Source organism: Amborella trichopoda, chromosome 6, assembly GCF_054954075.1.
Source record: "Amborella trichopoda isolate Santa Cruz 75 chromosome 6, AtrichopodaSantaCruz75HAP2 v2.0, whole genome shotgun sequence".
Lineage (NCBI taxonomy): Eukaryota > Viridiplantae > Streptophyta > Magnoliopsida > Amborellales > Amborellaceae > Amborella > Amborella trichopoda.
In genome coordinates, this window is record NC_142341.1 from 36477028 (window position 1) to 36499903 (window position 22876).

A 22876-nucleotide genomic window follows, 5' to 3' on the forward strand; every position below is an offset into this window, starting at 1 on the left:
CAATGTGGCATTTTAAGAAAATTATTGATAAAATAACCGAGATATAGAGCCCACAAATGGAAATCTCATTACAAAGGCCATGATCAGCAGTAAATGCGACATTTTTCAGAAAATTGTTGATAAAATAACCAAGATATAGAGCAATCACGCATAAAGCACAACAATTTTGAAAAGAAAAATGATCCGACCTTCCCCCACCCACACCCATGTGTGTTGGACCCCAAAAGATCACTATTAAATTTGACACAGTTCTCTATAAAAATTATCACTTGGACGTGAGATTTGACTTTTTTAAAGATCTGTGCCAAATTTAAAAGTGATCCTTTATAATCCTACACATATAAATGTGAAAAGTCTCATAAGATCATTACTCTTTTGAAAAAATAAGAACTCTCGGATTAACTAAGTAGCAAGTCCATGTAAAACGACATGCGTGTTGTTATCATTTAGAGGAATTCAACACACCAACACACTAGACACCGTGTTAAGACGCATACAGTGATACTTAGAGGAATTCAACACACCAGCACACTAGACACCGTGTCAAGACACATACAATGATATAATCCTATTGAAAGAAAAATCTTAGAGAAAGAAAACAAAACTGAAAGAGATAATTATAGACATAATTACATCTTTTAGGATATCATAAAAATTTTAGGATATCACAAAAGACAATTTTATATTCAAAGGCATAAATAACTCTTTAGGATATCATAAAGATTTACGACGTCCAAATTATATCTTTTGACATGGTTTGAAGAGCAGCTATACTATTTTGTATTGCCCAGATTATGCATGAGATCTATAAAGAACTAAAATAACATAATTTCAATCCAAATCCTAATTATTCATCTAATAGGACCCCGAATTATAATGGGACTTAGCAATGCTATTTTCTAACACCCTCGTCATTCTTAAATGGTTGAGAACACATTTCGACTAGCTTTTTAGAGAGAAAAAGTATCCAAGAAAAAAACCATGGATTAAAATGTTAACAGACATAATATAGATAAGAAACCCTAAAAATTGAAACCCAATTTCTGAAACAAAACAAAAAATTCGTACCTTTTTTTTTTGAAAGCTGATTTTACACACAGGTAGTCAATCCTTTTGCGGTCTATCTACTTCTGGAGAGAGAGAGGAATATGCGAGTGAGGCTAGAGAGAGGGGGCTTTTGAGAGAGCAGAGAGAGAGAGGCCTTTGTAGCCACATGCGAGATAGAGAGAGAGAACGAGGCAAGAGAGAGAGGGGGGAGGGGGTTAGAGAGAGAGAGAGAGAGTTTGCAAGAGGGAGAGAACTCTTTGGGTTGGAATTTAGATAGGGGAAAAATTTATATAGAGCCGAGGCTCTAAACAATCTAATTAGAGCCTACCTAAATTTTTTCTTTTAGAAAAAGTTGTTTTGATGCTCAAATATCCTCAAATTGATCATCTCAGCATCAAGATGCATGAACATGATAAAAATACGAATTTCAAATTTTGGAAATAATATATTTTATCATACATTTTTTGGACCGTCAATTTTCAAGATTTTGAAAAATTCATAGATTTATCTTTAAAATTTATAAATAAAGATAGAAAATATATTTTAAGGCTATCACAATGATTTTCAGTATTGAAACTACATGACACTATTTGAAGGTAGCTCTAATTTGATTGTTTAGAGCGTAGGCTCTATACAAACGGCACAAACCCAAGCCCATCCCGGAAGCCTGTCCATTGGCAGCCCGCCCCACCTAACATCCAAGGGCAACCATCTACCTAACAAAAAAATATGGGCCGGGCCTGGCTGGGCGGGATCTGGTCCAGCCTGGCCAAGCACCAGGATGAGATTTTCCAGCCCAGGCTCACCCTCAGGCCAAACTTAGAGGACTGGGTCAGGCTTCCTACACCCTTAACAGGGACATGGATTATTTTTTGGCCATGCTAACAAGCAAAGCAATCACAATTCCACCAGTGATACGCATCATCAAGCTTACAGAGCTCTTCATGTTTATAGAAGCCACTGAATCAAACATGGGTGATAAGACTATTTTATGTGCTCTGTCGGATCAGTAAACTTTCTCTTTCTAGTAGTGGAATTCGAATCGTCCAAGAGGCGACCTTGCGCAAGATCCAGTAACCTAGACTGCAGGTGCTTATTCATGGTCGTCAACTGCTTCGTCATGGCTGCTGCCCACAACCGCTGCTCCACCATTGTTTCCACTCTCATCTGGACTGCTTCTGGCGTGCGCCTTTGCTGTCAATTAACAAAGCAGAACTACTATTACCAACCTCAAAACCCAGAAGAAATAACAATCAGATCAACTAGTAATCACCATAATAAATGTTCCAAGCTCTTGATGTACGTCTGAGTTTGCATGTGAGAGAGAGCCAGAAAGAACCTCTAAATCAAGAATCTGTTCATTAAGTGAATCTGTGCTCCTAAACCGAGCAACCGAAACTTCTTTGTCTTCAAGTGTACAGTATGTCTGCAGGAGACTGATGCTTCCTTCAAAAGCATTCGAGGGGTGAGGCCCCTTATCCAACAAAGAAACTCGAAGCCGGGAGAGACTTCTATATCCCTCTTTCAAAGAGAGCAAGGAGAGCGGGATCACCACGATATTTGTTATTGGCCCTGCTAATACAAGCACAGTCAATAGTGATTTTTCTTACGAAAACAAACATACGTAGTGTTATATCCTTAAAACCCTTAGTTGCTTGAGAGAGAGACAGAGAGGGGGAAAGGAACATCATTAGGAAAGGAGAGAAGAAGCTTATAATGTACTAAGGTCACAAAGCCCATAGAAATAAGCTCCACACATTCAAAAGGTCATTGAGCTCTGATTGATAGGGCCTGCTCAATATCTGTACTCATAAGTGGGAAAATAGGTTTTCTTTTTTGGGTAGGCCGCCATCTATTTTTTAATTAGGGAAGAGAAAATGGACTCAAGTAACTAGATAGCTCAACAATGATTTTCTACTATTCATGAATGAGTCAATTTAAGAACAGAACCTATGAAGAATAACTAGCATGTTCAAGTCCAGGCTGGCCCTTTTCTACATTTATCCATCCATATTTCTATCTCTCGTAGTCGGGTCAGAATGCAGCAGTTTTCCACTAAAAGATTTTGAATGCTTAAGAGTTGTATCATCGTTGCACATGTTAGCTAACTGAAGCAAAATACATGAGGAGAATTCGGCCTTGAAAAAGTTTCTCCTAGTGTTGAGCTACCCCAAAATGCTTCGCATGCTCATGGAAGATGAAATTACAATCTTCCTCAGTATGCTCCTTATGCTCATTGACTACTAAATTATGAGTTTCATCTTTTTGGGTGGATAATTATGAGTTATGATTTTCGATTTCATCTACTGTTTGCATAAAAGGTTATGGGAGAAGTAATTGGCATGCATGGTTCTCTACGGCATAACCAGCATTTTAAAAACTGGCAATATCCAATCTGGATCACACGATCCAAAGGGGAGTCGATGGGGACTGAACCGATTCCAGGATGGCATTGGTCCCAGCCTGTTTCCTCCCTAGAAGACCCAGTTTCATACTTTTTTTTTTCGATATTTTTTTATTCTTATCTGATATTTTCTTAAATCCCCCCTAAATCCCCACCATATAAGCTCCTATTTTAATTTTAATTTTAATATTTTTTGGATCACCGATCTGTGGGATGAAAGATCAACCCCATTGATATGGGTTTCGAAACACTGGGTATAACCAAACAGTTTTAATCCAGGTGGGTGCTTTTGATCCATATTCCACAATCTTCTTATGGTAGTGCATTGACAACTACAGCACCATGTCACTGGTTAGAAAATATTCTACCTCAGTGCTAGAGTTGGATATGATATCCTGTATTCTCAAACTTAATGAAACCACAGACGTCCCAGAAAGACACTAAGGTTGATGTGAAATGTCCCGTATAAAAGCAACAATTTAAATCTTAAACAGGATATGCAGTAAGCTCCACGAAAGAGGAAAAAGCAGGCAACAAGAAAAGCTTATCCAGTTTCCTTCTCATTCAGTGAATTGCGCCGTAATGTAACATACTGACTCAAACTGGCATTGCAGATACAAGTTCCACGAGCAGCCGATAGTGTATCAAATCTTCCATTCGTGCTAAATCGTATGTGGAACATTAGACATGTCTCTGAATGGGTATATGTACTGCATATAGTGTGAACGGGTAATAGAGGATTTTGTATTAGCTTCAAGAGTCTTCTTTTGATAAAAATTTGACGGCTCAGACAATAAAAGTTTCAATTTAACGAGTGGCAAAGCTTGGTTACTGTTTTCATTGTCATTGATAACCCTAACGAGAGGCGCATAGTACATTTCCTTTTGGTTAGACTGTCACATGGACAAAATTTCCCTTACAACTAAAAAATTAAAAGTCATAGATTTACAAAGAATGATAAATAGGAAAAGTAAAAAAATGCAGGGAAGATATGGAAAATATAGGGTTAAATGCATGCCTGCATAGCCTTAGGGGTTAAAAGCCTTGAGAAAAGGAAGAAAAGCATTTCTCTTTCTGCTGTATTAGAAACTGGGGAAAATGTCTTCCGAGTCCATGGAATTCTGATGGATTCCTTTCTTTCTATTTTGCTGCTTGATTGTGCAATAGAGACAAGCCAAGTTTACTTGGGTGAGTCCGATGCACAGAAACAAGCACACAAATCTCAAAAGAGCATTGTCATCCAAAATAATTGTTGTAATATGATACTTTTTCAGTAAGAAACCCTTAGTTCCCTCATTTTAGGGGTTTGCAATGCGTGCAAATGTGTGAGCAAGTCTGAAAATAGCTAAGGCAAAGTTTTAGTTCCATCGATACAATGAAAAACTCATGAAGGATCCTAAGAAAGCTAAAACCTCTAGAAAATGACCAAATACCAAAAACACAGAAAAAAGAAAAGAACAAGAAAAAAAAAAAAAGAGAAAAAAAAAAATCCAGTTTCCCTTGCTTCTAAGTTTCTATGCAGGTAAGATAAAAGAGGAGGCCCCATAACATCAAAATAAATTTTGCTTCTCATGTTAATTCCTCAACTCGTCACACTCATATAAACACCTCAATCCTAAACCGTTCCTTGTGTTTTTTGTAGAGAACATTTGTCCAAAATTCTAGTGAGAACCAATGGTCAAGAAGTTTTAAATGCTTTCAGTCTTGTATTCCTTTTCTATTGACAGTTCAGTCATAATGTTAGAAGACCTTTTATGCAGCAAAAATCATTTGGAATTCGAAGAAATACAATCTATATACCTTTCACCAGTCTTCTCTAATTTTGACTTGGTTGAGTCATGTTGAATATGGAGACCAACATTCTATTTTAGGAGGATCTATCAAACTATTAGGTGATCAATGAGTGAAAGGCATCATGGCCTTTGTATTAATACCTCAGAGAATCTCAAAGCCCCTCTCCAACATCTTCTGGTCACTATTCTGATTCATGACCAATGTGATGCCGTTTTCAGCGATAGATCCAATAAGAATTGGAAATCCCAGGAAACCTAAATGATTCACCAAACAACAAGCAACTAATAACCCTTTCAATTAAATCAAGGACCCATGATCGATACAAAGAAATGGTTTCCTGTGTTGGTCTAAAGAATAGACTTCAGCACACTTGGGCCCTTCTCATTCCGTACCCTTCTCTGAGTAGAATACTATCACAAACCCTATCTACAATAGACACAGCATTGAGTACGTTTGCAAACTTCACCTTCCTTTACTATTAAGTGACCATAAAAACGTAAGCCAGTCAAGCACAGTTACTTACGAAGGGCAAGAAACAAGGAAGACTAATAGGATGATTCTGTTAAATGTTAGAATAAACTCTCCATTTGATTTTCTCCACAATTACACTTTGGTTTGCTGCTGAAGTGGAGAACCATATGTGAGAATGTGAGAAGCATTTTGAGAAAACAAAAAGCTGAAAAATGTAAAAATTTCTTGTTGTCATATCTGCATTCAAATCTTAATCTACAAGTGTCTGAAAGAAAGTGAGAAGAGTTACCTTTCTTATAAATGAAATTACGTATGACTTTAGAACTAGCCACATCCCAAACACATGCTGTACAATCGTTTGATGCCGAGACCAAATACAATCCACTCATACTGATGGACAAAGCAGCGATTGATCCTCTGCAATAACCAACATGGTTAGAATCAGTTCCTTATGTATGTACACATAAATAAGCACCAAAATAGGAGGAAAAGGTCTAGCTATGATGCCAATGATCAGGAAAAAAAACATTAGCCAGTTATGATATAAAGCAATAATATCAAAATTTTCTGATTATGTACTCATTGAGATTATTCTTTAGCCACATTAGGCAGTTCCCCATCACCTATAATGGAATTCAGATGCTTGTTTTCTGATATTGTGCTTCATTCCTTCGCATGTTATGCATGTCCAACCTTAACTACTAGCAGCTTGTAAGCATGTAGAAAGCCACATAACTTCATTGCACATAAAAAACTGGGAAGCTTGGTACTTCAAAAGAGGACTTTTATATTAGATTAGTTGCATAACCCAAGAGTCTTACAGTGATAAAAATGACCCAAAGAATTCATCAGCAATAAAGACTTACATTAAATTACTTATCTCTAGGAAGAATAAATTGGAGAATATATGACTAATAAAAAAGCACAAGTTGAAACGCTCATTAATCATGTTTCCATAATCTTTTTCTTTTATTTTTGGGCAGTTTCCAAAATATTTATTTGCTTTCATATAATAAACAAAGCAATTAAATTGTATTTTTTTCTCTCAAAAATACGTGTTGCCAAACTTGGATTCTTCAAGTACTTGTGTCCTCTTAGCACTGTCATCTGATCCTCTGAAAAAACAGTAGGATTGTCCTCCAACCCAATATCAAGTTCACTGATGCATATCCTTCCATCCATGCATCCTGAATACAGCATCTGCTCGCCAGGATCAAGAGCGATGGCAGTTATTGGGGATGAAAATGTGAAATTCAGCAGCAGACTCCCAGACACAAGGTTCCGAACCTGTAAAATTCCTAAAGCTCATGAGCAGAATGCATTGATTCAAAAAACCTGTCTTGTTATAGTGTTGTTTTAGAAGGGCCTCTATGAGAAGAATGAACTGATTCAAATGACCTGTCTCGTTATTGTGTAGTTTTGTGGAAGAGTCTTCACTCTGGGAATATTGAAATAACAGTTCATGGGAAACATATATAATTCAGATCCAAGAATGCCTGATTGCTCCTACATGAAATCCGCGTATCATAAGTCCCAAACTAATGTTGAGTGATATTCAAAACTTAAAAATTTACAGCCATACCATATTTAAATATGGTAATTACGGACTGGTCCAAATTTATGAAACATTTACATGGAGGCCCATTTGTTCTTTTCCATTTTGCCCTCAGTTGGATGTTGGAAACAACGGACTGCTTTTTTATTTTATTATTTAAATTTTTTTGAAGTGTACGGACCAATCCAATGTTGGAAACATCGGAACACCCAATACCTCATAAGTTTTTTAAAATACATAGCCTTGGAGACATCAGACCAAAATCTGCAAAAAAAAAAAAAAACGAAGCAAAAAGGGCGGTTTGATATCTATAATATTGGAGCCACCCAACTACCAACTAATACTTGCACTAATATCCAATTATGTTTTAGGTGGTCTGCTGGACCATAAATGCCTTTGAGATGCTTTACCGTTTCCTAGATCCCAGGAGCGCTCTCTTACTTTTCCAAAATGGCGAGTCTACCTAAGCTCTTACACTTCACAAAGTTTCCCCATATTTTAAAGGTCTTTGTAGTAAATAGGGTCTTTGTGGTCGGGCAGACCATTTACGACATAAAGAGCTTGAATAGCTTTTTGTTGGGTCCATCCAGTACGAGAGATATCAGACTGGCTTGTTTTTTCTTTTCTTTTAAAAAAACTTTGGTTCAATGTCTCCAACATCAGATCACATCTTTTAAAAAAAACTTCTGAGGTATTGGATGGTCCAATATTTCCAACAGCAGATCGGTCCATAAACTTCAAAAACATTAAAAACAATAAGAATCTTGAATAAGAATCTTAATTAAACATCCCAGATAAAACTTGAATAAGAATTTTAATTACTCTGTTGGAAGTCATAAAATTGGCGATGTAATGAGAAAAAGCAATAAGATAGAATAATGTCCAGAGCATCAGTTGACACTTATTCAATCATCAAATTAACTAACATGACAAATTTATAGTATAACAGCCCTATTAGAATATACGACTGGTGAGTTCCTGTTATATCACACAAGAATACAATTTGAACTTTAAAGCACTTGCGAAATGTCTGGATTGGCCTATTATATTCCCGAAAGCCCTGAATTCAAGTCTAAGGCCATGATTATTGCAGCAATGATGTGTTCAAATATCAGCACAAGTTATAAAAAAAGCTTCAGGGTTGATAAGGTTCCTTCAATATCGAGAAAATGTAACAAAAAGCCTTTAATTTCTGTGAACTGTACCGCATCTAGCTACAATGAATGTGGAACTAAACAAATACTTAAAAAATTAGGTTAAACTTCACAATATTAAGAAAATAATTATTAAAACATTTTGACTTTTGTTCCTTCAAATTCTCTCCTTAAATTCAACATCAACTTTGGTTATGCGTTTTGAAGTCCACGGGAATTCAAGTATTCCAATGCCTCTCTGACAACTTCAACTTCTACTGCAGCCAGACTATATATTCTCAAATGAAACATTCTTATATTTTCAAATGAAACATTCTTTTTCAAACTTCGCAATGTAATATTTTAGTCATCTCTTATCTGCCATCAGAGCATCTGGCCTCTTATCTTTTTACAAGTTCTCAATGGAAGGGCATGCTTATACTAAATGCCATCGTGATCATTGATATTGTATGCGATATTCGCAAAATCGACCCAGAACGGTTAACCAGACATGGGCCTAGAAGCGGTTTAACCGGCCTAACAGGTAAACCGGCCGATTCAACCGCTCTAACCGGGCAAGTCCTTGGCAGTTAAAAAAGTGTTGAAAAAAATATAAAAATACAAAAAAAATCTACTAAAATATGAAAAACATATAAAAAATGATTAAAACAAAACACATTCAAATGAAGTTGAAAATTAATGAAAAAAATGGATTTTAAACCATTTTATATTTTCCCATGGCTACTTTTTAAATTTTCTAAAAAAGATGGGAAAAATATAAAAGTGAGTATTAATAACCAAAACGAGTTTTAATCTTTACAATAATGTAAAGAATATTTAAAAATACATTACAAATCAAATTCCTTATTTTTGAGAAATTATATACATTTTTTTTTTAAATACCGGTTGATCACCCTAACTGCCCAAAACCGGAACCGACTAGTAACCGGCCACTAGCCGGTTCCAATCTAACCGGGTGGTTAGCGCTTAGATTGGGCGATTTTGCAAACAAGGCTTGTATGAATCCAAGAAAAACAAGTAATTGGCCACATCCTACATACTATTTTACATGCCATATATGGTAAGATGGGTTTCTTCTTCACCTTGCATGTACCATCACGGGAGCTCGATATTAGCATCGGACTCGATCCACCAGAGGTTGACACCAGATCTGTTATAGAAGTGTCATGATCCGACCATGAATGTATAGAAGTTGAACTTCCAGTTGATTGTGAATCTGCCATATCTAGCAAACTACCAAAGAATTGATAAAAGCAAAGTATCATATTCAAAACAGACTGTAAGTCTTCTACATTCATCAAAATGGATAGCATGGGAACTTCAAGGATCATATTCAAGAATAGAACTAACCAGATCATAGACCACACAAAAACCACTCCATCATCAGAACCAGAAATAAGTAGTGAATCATCACTTGAGAAGGTGAGACAACTCAATGATGCATGATGGGCAGCCCATATTTTCAGCAACCTTCCACTAGAGACCTAACAGAAGAATTCCAATTTATTGTAAAGTGCATACTTTCTAGCATCAAAGCATGTCCCTTTATAGCTAGTAATCAATATGTAGAGAAAACAAACAATAGAATGTGTCTAATAAATGATAACTCCAACTTCTAAATGTTCAAGATATTCAAGGAAAGTGGTCAAGAACTGCAGCACCCAATTTCCTAATATGACTAACATGTGATAAAATATAGTGAACAGTGATAATTTCCTCACATTAAGCAGCATGTGTGACTTAAAGCATACACTTTTCAACATAAATAAACAAATGGAGAATAAGCAGATAATTATGATCTAGTTCAAAATAGTAAGTGTACACCAAATAAAATGTTAATTAGTTATTTCCCAAATGATTTAACTGGCAAAAGGGTAACCTCAAAATAACTGCTTCACAAAACTGAATGAATTTTGAGGAAGTCATTCAATATTATCCTGCTTCAAGCGAAAAAAAGTGTGTAATTTGTGGGACAGACCAACTACATCGAACTCTTGAAGAATAGGTCTACCTGTAACCACGACCATCTATGCCTTATGAGACAGGAGAGCCGTGCTTAGGAATAAGGCTGAAAGCTTTTCAGATGTTAACTGTGGAAGATGGCGTCAAAACAGAAGATCTGTCACTGATTCCACACTTTCATTGGAAACAATGTAGTTGCCTTGAAAAAGAAAACAACATTCATTGCCCATCCCAATTGTTAAATAATCAACCATGTCATGTCTCTCAGTGCATGAGAAACGCTACAAGAGCAACTTGCTAATTAGAATTGGGATCTTAGTTCCATTCTCTATAGCCATGTTCTTCAATTAAAAAGGTACTGGACATATTTTAAGCAAAAACAACGTATATTGAAAATCTTTTTCATCACATTAGTGAAAAAAAGGTATTAATACTGCTCCAAGCCTTCCCTATAAATAACAAATTTCTGATATACTGTCTGAGGAGCTGGGGTAATCTATCTTGATATACAAGCTTTCATTATTTAATCTCCATGCTTAGAATCCTGAAAAGATAACAGTTTTGGAAAGTAGTACCTGTAAAGGCATTTATCAAACAATAGTATCTGTAAAGGCATTTATCATATGTTTGCAGTAATGTAAATTATTCTTGCAAAGGGCATTGTGAGGTCAGTTGCCATAGTTTCAGCATTTATCGTTTGTAAAGATCAATTGTTGTAATTATGTTGATTAACGTTGAAAGCTCTAAGTTGAAAGACCTAATAAGTATGGTAATGAATTTTAAGAAACTGCAGAACCAACTCAACTCAAGTAATTTTCTTTGATAAAGAACTCTTTTACCAAACATTCACTCATTTTTTATGTATTGCTTGGTAAATATTGGGCTGTTATCCTAGTCCCACAAAATGAATTTGCACTCCCCTCTTAATGGTATGCCAAACCTAAATAATAATCAATCACATGGTTAAATACTATTATTATTGATGGATAACAATCAACCATTAAGAAACACAAGTCAGTAAAAAAACATGAAATTTATAATATATTTATGCTGAATTCCTAATAACCACTGCACATTGAGAATAAAGTTCACAAGCAGCAGTAAATTCTTGCAACTGCCATACCTCCCAAAGATAAATATTACCAGAAGGAGCTCCACCAATAAGATAAAATCCATTCTTTGTACAAGAGATTGGCCCAATAGGCTCTATTGGATAACTTCTATGGAGCACTTGTGACTGAGATATGGACAAGACAGTGTCAAAAAGAACTTCACAAAGATCACACAAAAATTATGTAAATGCAAACAACATCTAACATGACATGAGATCTTAAGATGACTTAGAAGAAAATCGGTCAACATCAAAGAGCAATAGAGGGATCGTTCATGCTCATTCCTAGCTTACACTTCAAGGCCATAAAAAAGAAAACCAAACTGACAATCATTTCAATGGTGTGCACCAAGTCCTAGGTGTGATGATTCATGTTATCCAGGTAATTTCGTCATTTTTGCATTTACCTCTTAGTCTAATATGTTATAGACCTTACACTGTGTAGTTCTCGTCTAGACAGTAAGTTATCACAATCTATTCAAGGGGTACTAAGATCCATGCCTTGATATACAAACAAGTGAGTTCAAGATGTCCCACTCTTAATACCTGTGGATGGAATACACATAATACCTGTGAGGGAGGGACAAATATGTGGGATAATTCATACTAGAGATAAATGGTCAGTCACTTGACATGCTATTGGAGTTCAAAAAGTGTTAAATAAACCTGACAACAGGCCATCTAATACTATTTGGTGCCTGTACTGTTTCGAGGTCATTTCTTTTCAATTTTGTCTTTTATTCAATGGTTGGAAACCTGTCTTTATTCAATACTTCCCTTGTTCATTTGGTTTCAACACCACATGCTCCTTATCTTTCATCATCCAAGGAAACTCATTTCTCCATCCTATTTCTTTTTAATTTGAATTTCTTTTCCATAGAACAGAAACAATAATAATCAATAATAATGACCCATGGAATGTACAACATACCTCAAAAGTTTTTGAGCAGTCCCTGAGACAATTGGTATTCTCCATGTCTCCATCTCCCGTAGTCTACTTCTTTATCCATTTTTACCAGCCCATTTCTGCCGGCGTCTTCCACAATATGAGATCCACCATGAGCATTGATTTTCTTTGGAACATTTAATCTGCTCCTCTATCAAGCATCAACCTTATATTATATTTCTAAAGTGCTTCTTCTTCCACGTCTATATTGTTGGATGTTGATTGACTGAACTAAGAATGAATATTTGGTTACGTTTGCTTCATCCATCGATGGCCTCAAAAAAATTATATTCAGGAGCATTTTTCTTGCATAACACCATTTTTGACAAGAATCTGGAAATGAACATCATGTATCTCAATTGAAGCCTTGTAGTGCTCACACCATTTTCAACACAAGAGACTGGTAGGACAAGCACATCTACACCACCCTGCACATACATTAGCTTGTGACATATGGAAATACAGAAATGTTTAATTTTATAAGAAGCCGAAGGGTTTACTAATGTAGAATCAAGGAATGCAGAACTTTCCCTAGAGGCTTTGGTTCCAGTTTCCTGGCAAGGATCCGATAGGGCTTCAGCCAGTATGATGGTATATATACTTGATTGTCCAATGTCATCTAGGATTCCTGGACACTTGTATAAGCATTATGTAACACGATTCATTTCTTGTATAAGCTTCACTTTTTATATTTCCCAAGTTAGATTCCCTACATTAGCCCAATCATACAATGATTTTTTTGGGGACTGTTTCTGCTCCCATGAAGTATGTCATTGTCAAGTTCTAAATGTTCTCTCTCTTTTCTTTGCAGGAAAAGGGCACTTGTTAGTTTGTATTATATGAGACATATTTAAGATGTTAAATAAGAATCTCAAGATTTTGTGGAAATTGGTGAACAATTTGGAATGCTATATGTAAGTCCTATACACATGGCAAGGCGTTATGTATAAAATGAATTCTTTTACATACGTAATATGGACTTCAGAAAGTGTATTGCAAATGGTAAGTGACTTCAGGATTTATTTTACATGTCTTCTCTCCATCAAGAGGTTTCCAACCAACTAGCTACTGGAAAAAACAGCCCCATGTATCACGGCAATTCAATATTGCTTCCAAAATATTTTCATGCCAAAGAACATGCTATTTACCCTATTTTCAAATATGATGCTAGACTCTAGGGGAATTAGGGTCAATTCCTTTCCTCAAGGCAACAAGGTTTATAAGTTAGAGAGCCATTCTCCTTTTACTAAATTGGTAACTGTATAACAGTCAAATACTCAAATATGTGTGGGCATTTGAATCCATTGTACACATGTGACTATTTGAGTTTATTGATTTTAACTATCATCTATACTGTATGCAAGGCGACAATTCTGCTTAAGTAAATCTTTAGTGTCTATTAACAAAAATATTGGCAAAACCAATCCTTATCCCTCAACAGAAAACTGAACAAAATTATAGGTTTAATTCAAAATCATCCTAACAGTTGCCAATGGTTGTTGAAATTTTCCCTGCTACTTCAGACCTATCTATCCCCAGTAATCAGGTTGATGGAATATTTAGCAGAAATCAAATATAGTCCAAATATTTATTCCATTCAAGTAGGCAAAAGAAGCTTTTTCCCAGGGCCAAAAGATTTCTAAGTCAAATATCATATGAATGAGGCATGGCCAAACAAATATCCACTGAATTCAGACATCAAAATTCAAGAAAACTCAAGAAAACTAACTACAATAATCAATAACGCATGAAAAATCTTGAAGATAACAAGTCCTAAGCCAACAAAAAAGAAAAATTCCACACACAAATAATAGTAACATTAACCTGAACGACATTCCAAGTCAATACATGTACATTTATGAGAGAATTCAAGTACCTTTGCAATAAAATCTGCATTCTACATTCAAGAAGATACAAAGACCAAAAAAAATAGAAGGAATTTTTTTTTTTTTTAAGCCAGTAGCTTAACTAAAAAAAGAGTTGAATCAAAATGACCAGCAAAATATGAATCCATCAAACTCTGTCCTAAATATGAAAAAAAAAAAAAAAAAGGAAAGGAAAATGCAAGGAAAGAGGCAAAGAATGGTGCACCTTATTTAAGGCCCATATAAAGATTGCACCACCTGCATAAGAGCGATGGTGCTTCTGGATCTGAGAAGCGACCAAGTACTGCTCCCGCAGGCACACCAGGCCATGGGGAGGGGAAGCACATGTGGGTATTCGCATCAACTCCTCCCCTGTTTCCATCTCCAAGATACTGATCCCTGCGTTCATGTTCTCACCTGTGCAAACAACAACTGCTTCTCTCTCTCTACTTGTCATTACACCAACACCACCCATCATCATCCACTCTCTCTCTACCTGCTTTACCAATAACTGTTTGATATCGAGCAGCACCTCGCGTCCACTCGACTTTGCCTTCGTTTCTTCACAGCAAATGAAGCTGTCTTATTTATTCCCTTTGTGCAGGCAATGTCATGCAATAGAGAGAGAAAGAAGAGAGAGAGAGAGAGGGGAGAGAAAAGGGAAGGGGTTTACTGTTTTAAGGAAGCATGATTTCCTGGTTTAAGACGGATCAGTCTCATGCATACGTTACTGACGACACCTGCCAACTTCAAAATCACCGCGGGGGCAGAGTCCAAGTAACCAGGCCGGAGTAGGGTCGAGCTCGGACCTAACAGTAAAAATATTAAAAATAAAATTTAAAAATCTAAAAATAATATTTAGAATAAGGGATTGTCTACAAAGAAATAAATTTTTTTTTATAATGATATTAAAATTATTTTTATTTAAATTTCAAAATAGGCAGTTTTAAAAGTACGATTGAATAAACATAAAGTTCGAGAAAAAAAAATCTCAACCATTGTACTCACCCCAAGTCGTCCAACTTGACATCTCATGAGTGGGATACATGTCATTTCCTTGTAATAAAGATAAACGGTCTCTTTATAGACAATCTCTTATTTTAAATATATTTTTCTTGTTTTTATATTTTAACATTTTATTTTTAATTTTTTAATATTTTTACTGCTACAGTACTTGTCAAATTGGATGACTTGAGATACATCACAAAATTTGATATTTTTTTTTTAGAACTTTGTATCTATTCAATCACACTCTTACAACTACCCGTTTTGAAATTTAGAGGACAATAATAATTGTGACCTCCTTATACAAAAATAGATCTTATATTGAACAAAACACATCTAAATGTAGTTCAAAAAATAATGAAAAAATGAATTTTCAAAAATCAATTTGTGACCAAAAGTATTTTAAAATTTTCTAAAAGAGGAGAAAAAAATAGAAAGAAGAACTCATGATCAAAATACTTTCCAATCTTTGTTAAAATTATATAAAACATAAAAAATATATATTACAATTTTTTTCTTTTGAGATTTTTTATAAATTTTTTAAATTTTTTAATATCCCCAAATTGGACTCCCAACTTGGGCGCTGCCACTGCCCGAGCCCGAATAACTCAGCTGAGTCCAAATGACTCGGCGATTTTCTAATCATTGCCCATGCCGATAGGTAATTATTTATGGTTTGGCTGTTTTATATTTTAGCAAGCACATATTGTACACTTGCACTCTCTCGCTACGGACCACACTTTGGAATCTAGGGACACCAAAATATCACAGAATGATTATTTTTTGAAAAGAAAGTTAGATCTTAAGTTCTAAAATGACTAGATCTTATCGTTCAAATATTGGACACCCCTATTCCATCTTCGAATGTTCTTTTCAACGGTGGACAATTCACATTTTCATTTTCTAATTTATTGTTTAGTTTTTTGTGGTTCATACCTAGGTTGAAGAAAAAACAATGTACAATGAAACCACTTATTTTTAGTAGAAGGAAGTTACAATTATTTATAACTATCCGATATGAAATCTGATTGCTTATGTATGTCACACTTTTGAACTTTGAACTAGTCAATAGAATAAATGCAACCACCCAATTTTACATCCAATGATCAAGATGAATTGTAACCAAAAATAAAAAGTCCCGTTGTATAACTTTCCTTAAAAAATTGCCTCCCAAATAGGCTTTACTCAAGGAGGCAAAGCATAGAATCCTTTGACTTACTATAGATGTGTCATACAACCTTGGTGAAGAGGGCATTGTGAGATAACAATAGGGAAAAAGTTCGGCGAGTTCAGATTCGTATGCACCCCCTTTCAAAATTCTTAGTGATGGATATTGGACCTAGAATTTTACACAAGGATAACATTCACAACCACCATCTTGAATCTGAAAAATGAGACCTTAACCTTAAAAATGGATTGGTTTTGATGAATTAAAATGAATGACATAAAAACCTTTAAAAACAAATTTTAAAGTGTTTGTCTTTAATATTTAATTTTTTTTTCGATATTCATGATAGAATTTAGAGAAAGACCGCACTTGATCTGGATGTGTTAGCTGAAGCACCAAATGATCCTAATAATAGTAGTTGTCTCACAATCCTTGCAAGGTTAAGGCTAACTAGGGTTCTCGTAGAGATGAATGTTCATCTTCTTCAGACTAGGGAATTAGGTATGAAATGGTTATCTAGGGAATTAGGTATGAAATGGCAATCTTATTACATAAGAAAGCATTTATAATGGAAATGGCTCTCTGAAAAGTAGTAAGCCTTCGTGATGAACGCTCATGCACTACCTTGGACTAAGGTTACTGATAAGGAAAGGTATCTCCAATCACGAAGCTAAAAGATAATAATGAAAGGTATCTCCGATCACAAAGCTAAAAGGTAGTAATGTTAATACTTTTGTTTGGCAATCCTTGCAAGATTGTCACTCGAAGAGCACTCGAGTATCACACACTTCTAATGCTTTTCTTTAGATTTTTAAGCAGATTATTCACAACCCCAGCCCATTTTAGAAACAATATTTTTTAATGCGTTAGTGAAAATGGAGGTTGTGACTTTCAACTGGGGCATGGTGGTGCTACCACCAGGACCTAGCCTTATTCTCAAACACACCTCTACTAGAGTAACCTAAGGTAACGAAAGAGGGAATAGCTAGCTAGTCAAGGGGACAAGTGCCCCAATTGACGTGTAAAGTTCCATTCAAAAGTGTAGCAATGGTTTGATAGGACTGCAACCCTATCAAAATAAATAAAGCCTCACCTCATAACTCATCAAAAATTGTAATTCAAGTTTTGAAAAACCTTCAAATCGATCATCTTAGCTTGAACATTATGGTTGTGAAAAAAAAAAAAGGATTCAAGTTCAAAAAATAGTATATATTAAAAAAAAAATCATCTAGACCATCCATTTTACCCTTAAAATAAGTGTTGAAAGAGCCATAAGATCCATATCATTTTTCTAGTTTCGTTGTCAATGTTGGAAATTGATTTTAAAGCCATCATGAAGATTCTCAATGCCCAAATTGCTTTTCAGATGAGGATTTGAGGTGAGTCTTTATTTTATTTTCATAAAGCCTAGCCCCGATAGAAACTTCATCCAACTTTAAAAGTTCTCATATAAAGCGTAAGAGAACTTATCAAGAAAAGTTTGAAGTCAAAACTACGAAATACTTTTTATATTTAAACTTAAAGAATAATCAAAGTTTAATAATTATTTTGAACCACCGCATAACTTAATGTGGAACTACTTTATAGTATTAGACATGTGTACTCAGTGTGCCGAGCTACATGTCTCAACATTTTAGATTTGTAGGCATATATTATCTAGAAGGTGATTAAACCTCAAGGCACACAGGCTAGCATATTGCTTAGGTCCAAGTTGCCACTCCAACAAAGTAAGATTCTGAGTTTTGTACAAGTGTTATCTAAACATAAAGGCCCTAACTGCTACACAAGTGTCATCAAGTTACCGTGGTCGAGGAAAAGCGCCCGAGCTTAGTTGGTTAGTGCTTGACGATTTGCAACGTTACGTCTAAGCTCAATTCCTACCAAGGGTAGAGACCCTCTCCCTATTGACTCACCCAAAAAAAAAAAAGTCACGAAGATCTAGTGCATCTGAAATACAACATAGGCATCATCGGTTCACAAAGACTTGGAGTACCACACAAGTATAATCAGGTCCAAAGGCATGGAGTGTCACACAGGAGTCATTAGGTCACAACTTTTCGAAGTGTCACACGAGCACCATCATGTCATACAGGCCTGAGTTTCATGTAAGTGTTCTGAGGTTACAAAGGCCAGAATTGCCAAACGAATGTCATTGGTCTAAGATCTGTACCCACTACATTAATAATTGTCAATCCTATTTGGATATATGGAAACTCAATTTGAGTTTCATCAACACAATTCCGTAGTGAATGATATTTCCTCATAATGTGCTTGGTTCTACTGCGATGCTCAGGGTGTTTAGTGATTTCTGTAATGAATAGATGTAAAGGAAAAAGTTTATATAAGGTTGCAACAAATTACAGATGCACCTAAAAAATACATTGGAAAAGGTTGCTTCAATGTTGATCATCTCGACAACGAGATGTATGAATATGAAAAAACAAAAAATTTGGGTCATAGAAATAGTGCATCTTGCAACACATTATCAAGACCGTCCTTTTTCAAGATTTTCATATGTTTATAGACCTACTTGATTTTAACCATTTTTGGAGTTTAACATTTTAAAAATTAGATATGACAATAGATTTTGAGATAATCTTTAGAATTTTTTGAACCAAAATTATATGTTATGATAAAATTTGTAGGTGCACCTTAATTGGATTGTTTAAAGTTGCAACCTTATAAAAACCGCACCCAAATATAAAACCTAGTAACTAACTCTAGAGTTGCCAACCTAGTTAGTCTTGCGTAACTAACTCAACCGTTACCTTAAATATATTGCTCCAATAGAAGCCTTATAAATGGACTCTATATTGAAGCCTCTTTTGCTGACCCCTCTCGTATTACATCGCTATAACCCTCCTTTTGGGTGTATTTTGGATCAATTTGATCTACAACATTCCAAAACGTGGGCAGCCCTGTATGTTTACCCATGATTTTAGAATATTTTGTGCCCCCTCGTGTGCATTGCCTACATGTTTGATTTTAAATGCATATATAAAAATCAAATTGATGAAAATCAAATGCATATTCATCAATTTGATTTTATATATGCATTTGATTTTATCCCTATATGTTGGCCTTAATAATTGTATACATTTTCTCTTCAGTACATAAAATATGTTTCCTTTGCGTTGGGTGTTTGTTGACTTTATTTTTCATGCATTTACAAATATAAACGTAATCTTTTTTATAGGAAAAGTATTTGTTGAGTTGGCCAACTCATGTGTCCATCTTGTTAGCGCAATTTTCAAAGGATTTACAACCCAAAACACATTCCAAATCACTGTAATGCCATTTTTGCCTCACGTCCACAAATATGAAGCCCTCGAAAATAGTGCAACTCTTATGATTTAAGGAATTTTATTTATTTATACTATTTTGTATTCATGACTGTGATTGGCAATTAATGGACCAACAAAATTGTGATCCAAAATCCATCTCCAACATGGATTGAGAGAGTGGACTTGCTATGATTGATAGGGTTTAAGTTCTAGAACTCAATGAAGACATAAATAGGAAAAACTCATATTGCGCTTGTTCTAAGGGCTTTATAGGTGTGTTTCTTCTTATTAAGGTTTGTTCCTATCTAAAGGTATGGAGCTAAATTCCTCTTGCGCAAGTGCTAGTGTTAACAGTGGTACCATATCAGCTAATAAGGGAAAATGTATTAGAAAAATTCCACATTGGACCCCCTAGGCAGAGTCTCTCTTTATTGAGCTCTTGTTGAGGTCATGAAAGGTGGGGCCTTGCGAAAGGATGCATGGTCCCGAATGGCAGAGGCGATAAAAAACAGTTTGGTTACTTGTATGACATATACTCAAGGGCATGAAGCAATAGTTCTTTGAGCGTTACAAGGAAGTAAATAAACTTCTTGATCAAACAAGTTGGGGTTATGACGAGAGTACGAGAATAATGCAAGAAGAACCTGAGTTATGGTCCCAATTTATAGAGTTGAGTAAAGTAAAGTGCCCTTGTTTTTTAATGTATTTGTTTATGCCTATGTATATATGAATGCAATGGCATACGAACATGAATATTTGCGATCAACTTAGAGGCTAATGATTGGACTAAGAAGTATCGTAAGAAGGTCGTGCCCAAGTACTTCAACGATCTACAGAAGATATTTGGCGAAGGCAGAGCTAATGGTGCATTTTCCAGAGTGGGAGGTAGCCTTACTTCAAAAAGAGGTGACCTCAAAGAGCACCTCTACGGGACTAATAGAGATGGTGCCGACACAACTCCAATTGATGCCACCCCATCAGTGCCGCGAGAAGTGATGGAGTTGAGGTCTTTGGCTCATCCTCTCCGATTTTGCAATGTCCTATGGGTCAAAGAGGCGTCGTTCGCAAAATCCAATGGCCAGGCAGAAAACAAAAAAAAACAACCTACAACCAATGAGATTATGGTAGATACCATGTCCAAAATGGTATCTACCTTCAAGGACTAGACGACTAGCAAGACCAAGGAGGATCCTCAATTGGTTGCTGATGAGCAGAGAATGAAGCGCAAGGAGGAATGTAGACAGATGGTTGAAACCATGTACATGCGTGGTGATATTACTCTTCAGGTCTTCTTAAAGTCAATGCAAGTATTTTGAGATGTCAAGAATATCAATTTTTTCTTGAGCATCAAAAACCCAGAACTTCGCAAGACCTTTCTAGAAGATGATATGCGGCCCGCACTATGAGCTTACACCATAGTGCTTATGGTTCAGAACAATTTCGTTTTTTTGTTTATGGATGGTGTTTTATGGTGACAGAACAATATCCTTTTTTTATTATGGATGGTGTTTTATGATGACAGAACAATATCTTTTTTTTGTTTATGGATGGTGCTTTATTATGGCAAAATAATATCCTTTTTTTTTGTATGGATAGTGTTTTATGGTGGCAGAACAATTTCCTTTTTATGTTGGAAGGACAATTTCCTTACAATTTTGTTGAGTTTGTTTAGTTAGTTGATGGATGATAACTACTTCCTTTATGGATGCTCTATAGACGACAATAACTTTTATTGTTTTATTGATGGTTTATGGATGACAATTGCTTTAAGTACTTTATGGATGGTTTATATAAATTTTTTGTTTGGTTTTCAATGGTTGCATCATGTATGATGATAGTTTCTTTATGACTAGAAAGGATCTCACAATTTTTTAAATACATTTGTTTCTTCATTTCATTAGCAATTACAATAATAATGAAATAAAAATAGCAATATTCCATGTAGCTATGGACCCCCAAGACGAGGAGTACCATGTGATATTTACTACCCTATTTGTAATGTGGTGTGCGACATATTGGTACATAAATAACCAAGTGAGACGGTAGCGGGTACATACCTCAATCCTAACAGGGCTAAGTATGTCAAGTACTTACGTATAGGGCATCCTCAAAAGTGCTTCGACAAGTTGCAGATGGATAATGTTGCTTTTATTGATCTATGTAATATTCTAAAGCAGATGTCGCTTATTATGAACATTAAACACTTGATCAGCGAAATAGGGTGGTCCAAGTAGCAATATTCTTAAGCACCCCAACATCAGCGAAATAAGGTGGTCTAAGAATGCTTTCAACACTCTGGTCAAACTATAACTTTATATCTCCACATAGTATTATTGGCAATAAAACAATTGGAATCCATGTTCCTATAACCTACGGGCAATGAAAGACCTACGCACATTGCAAATGACATGGAGAGATTTTATCCATATTTCAAGGCTATATAATATTGAGTCATTTATAAGTAGGTACAGACATATATATTTCTTCTTGTAATGCTACTTGCCATTGGATTTCTAACAAGATTGAGTAGGAACTATTGACGGGACGTATATCCACGCGCGGGTTAGGAGTATCTTGCATAAACGCTTTCTAAATAGGAAAGGTTTCATTAGCTGAAATGTTATGGTTGCAGTTGGGTTTGACATGCGATTCCTGTACATACTTGCTGGATGGGAGGGTTATGTGTCATACTCTAAAGTCTTGTATAATGCGATTAGTAGGCAAGATGGTCAGTTGGTCATTCTAGATGGTGAGGCTATAGATATTGCTCATTGAAATAATGTTATTCCTTTTCATATGATCTTACTCAGTTCCCAAATCATAAAATAGGAAAATATTACATCATAGATGGGGGCTACCCTACAATGTGTGGTTTATTGGGACCCTATTGGCGAGTCCGTTACATTTGAGTGAATTTACAATGGGCCCCCAATCCCCTCAAAATGAGAAAACGTTATTCAACAAAAGACACTCAACTGTAAGGAATGTGGTGGAAAGGATATTTGGGTTGTGGAATGCAAGATTTTCAATTTTGAGGAACCAAATGCAGTACCTGTTTAGCACACAAGTCAATATTGTTATTATGACGTCAATTTTGCATAACTACATCA

At 35.5% G+C, this 22876-nt stretch overlaps 1 protein-coding gene across 12 annotated transcripts; it reads right to left on the reverse strand.

The window, feature by feature from the left end:
- Positions 1-1608: 1608 nt before the first annotated feature.
- LOC18435096 (protein ROOT INITIATION DEFECTIVE 3) lies at positions 1609-14866 on the reverse strand. 12 transcript variants are annotated; one of them, XR_016058106.1, is made up of 8 exons: positions 14536-14866; positions 11531-11624; positions 9776-9909; positions 9508-9658; positions 6772-7003; positions 6006-6133; positions 2321-2619; positions 1609-2241 (listed from the first exon to the last, which is right to left on the reverse strand). XR_016058106.1 is itself a non-coding variant. In XM_020667754.2 (8 exons), exons 2-8 carry the CDS (start codon positions 11561-11563, stop codon positions 2032-2034), a joined length of 1158 nt encoding a protein of 385 aa, XP_020523413.1. In that variant the 5' UTR covers positions 11564-11624; positions 14536-14866; the 3' UTR covers positions 1609-2031. The 12 variants fall into 12 exon arrangements, 8 of the variants coding, with proteins under 8 accessions (XP_020523413.1, XP_006845212.3, XP_020523408.1 ...); XR_016058102.1 differs by having other exon boundaries at positions 2387-2619; positions 11511-11624; XR_016058104.1 differs by having other exon boundaries at positions 11511-11624.
- Between the last annotated feature and the right edge of the window lie 8010 nt (positions 14867-22876).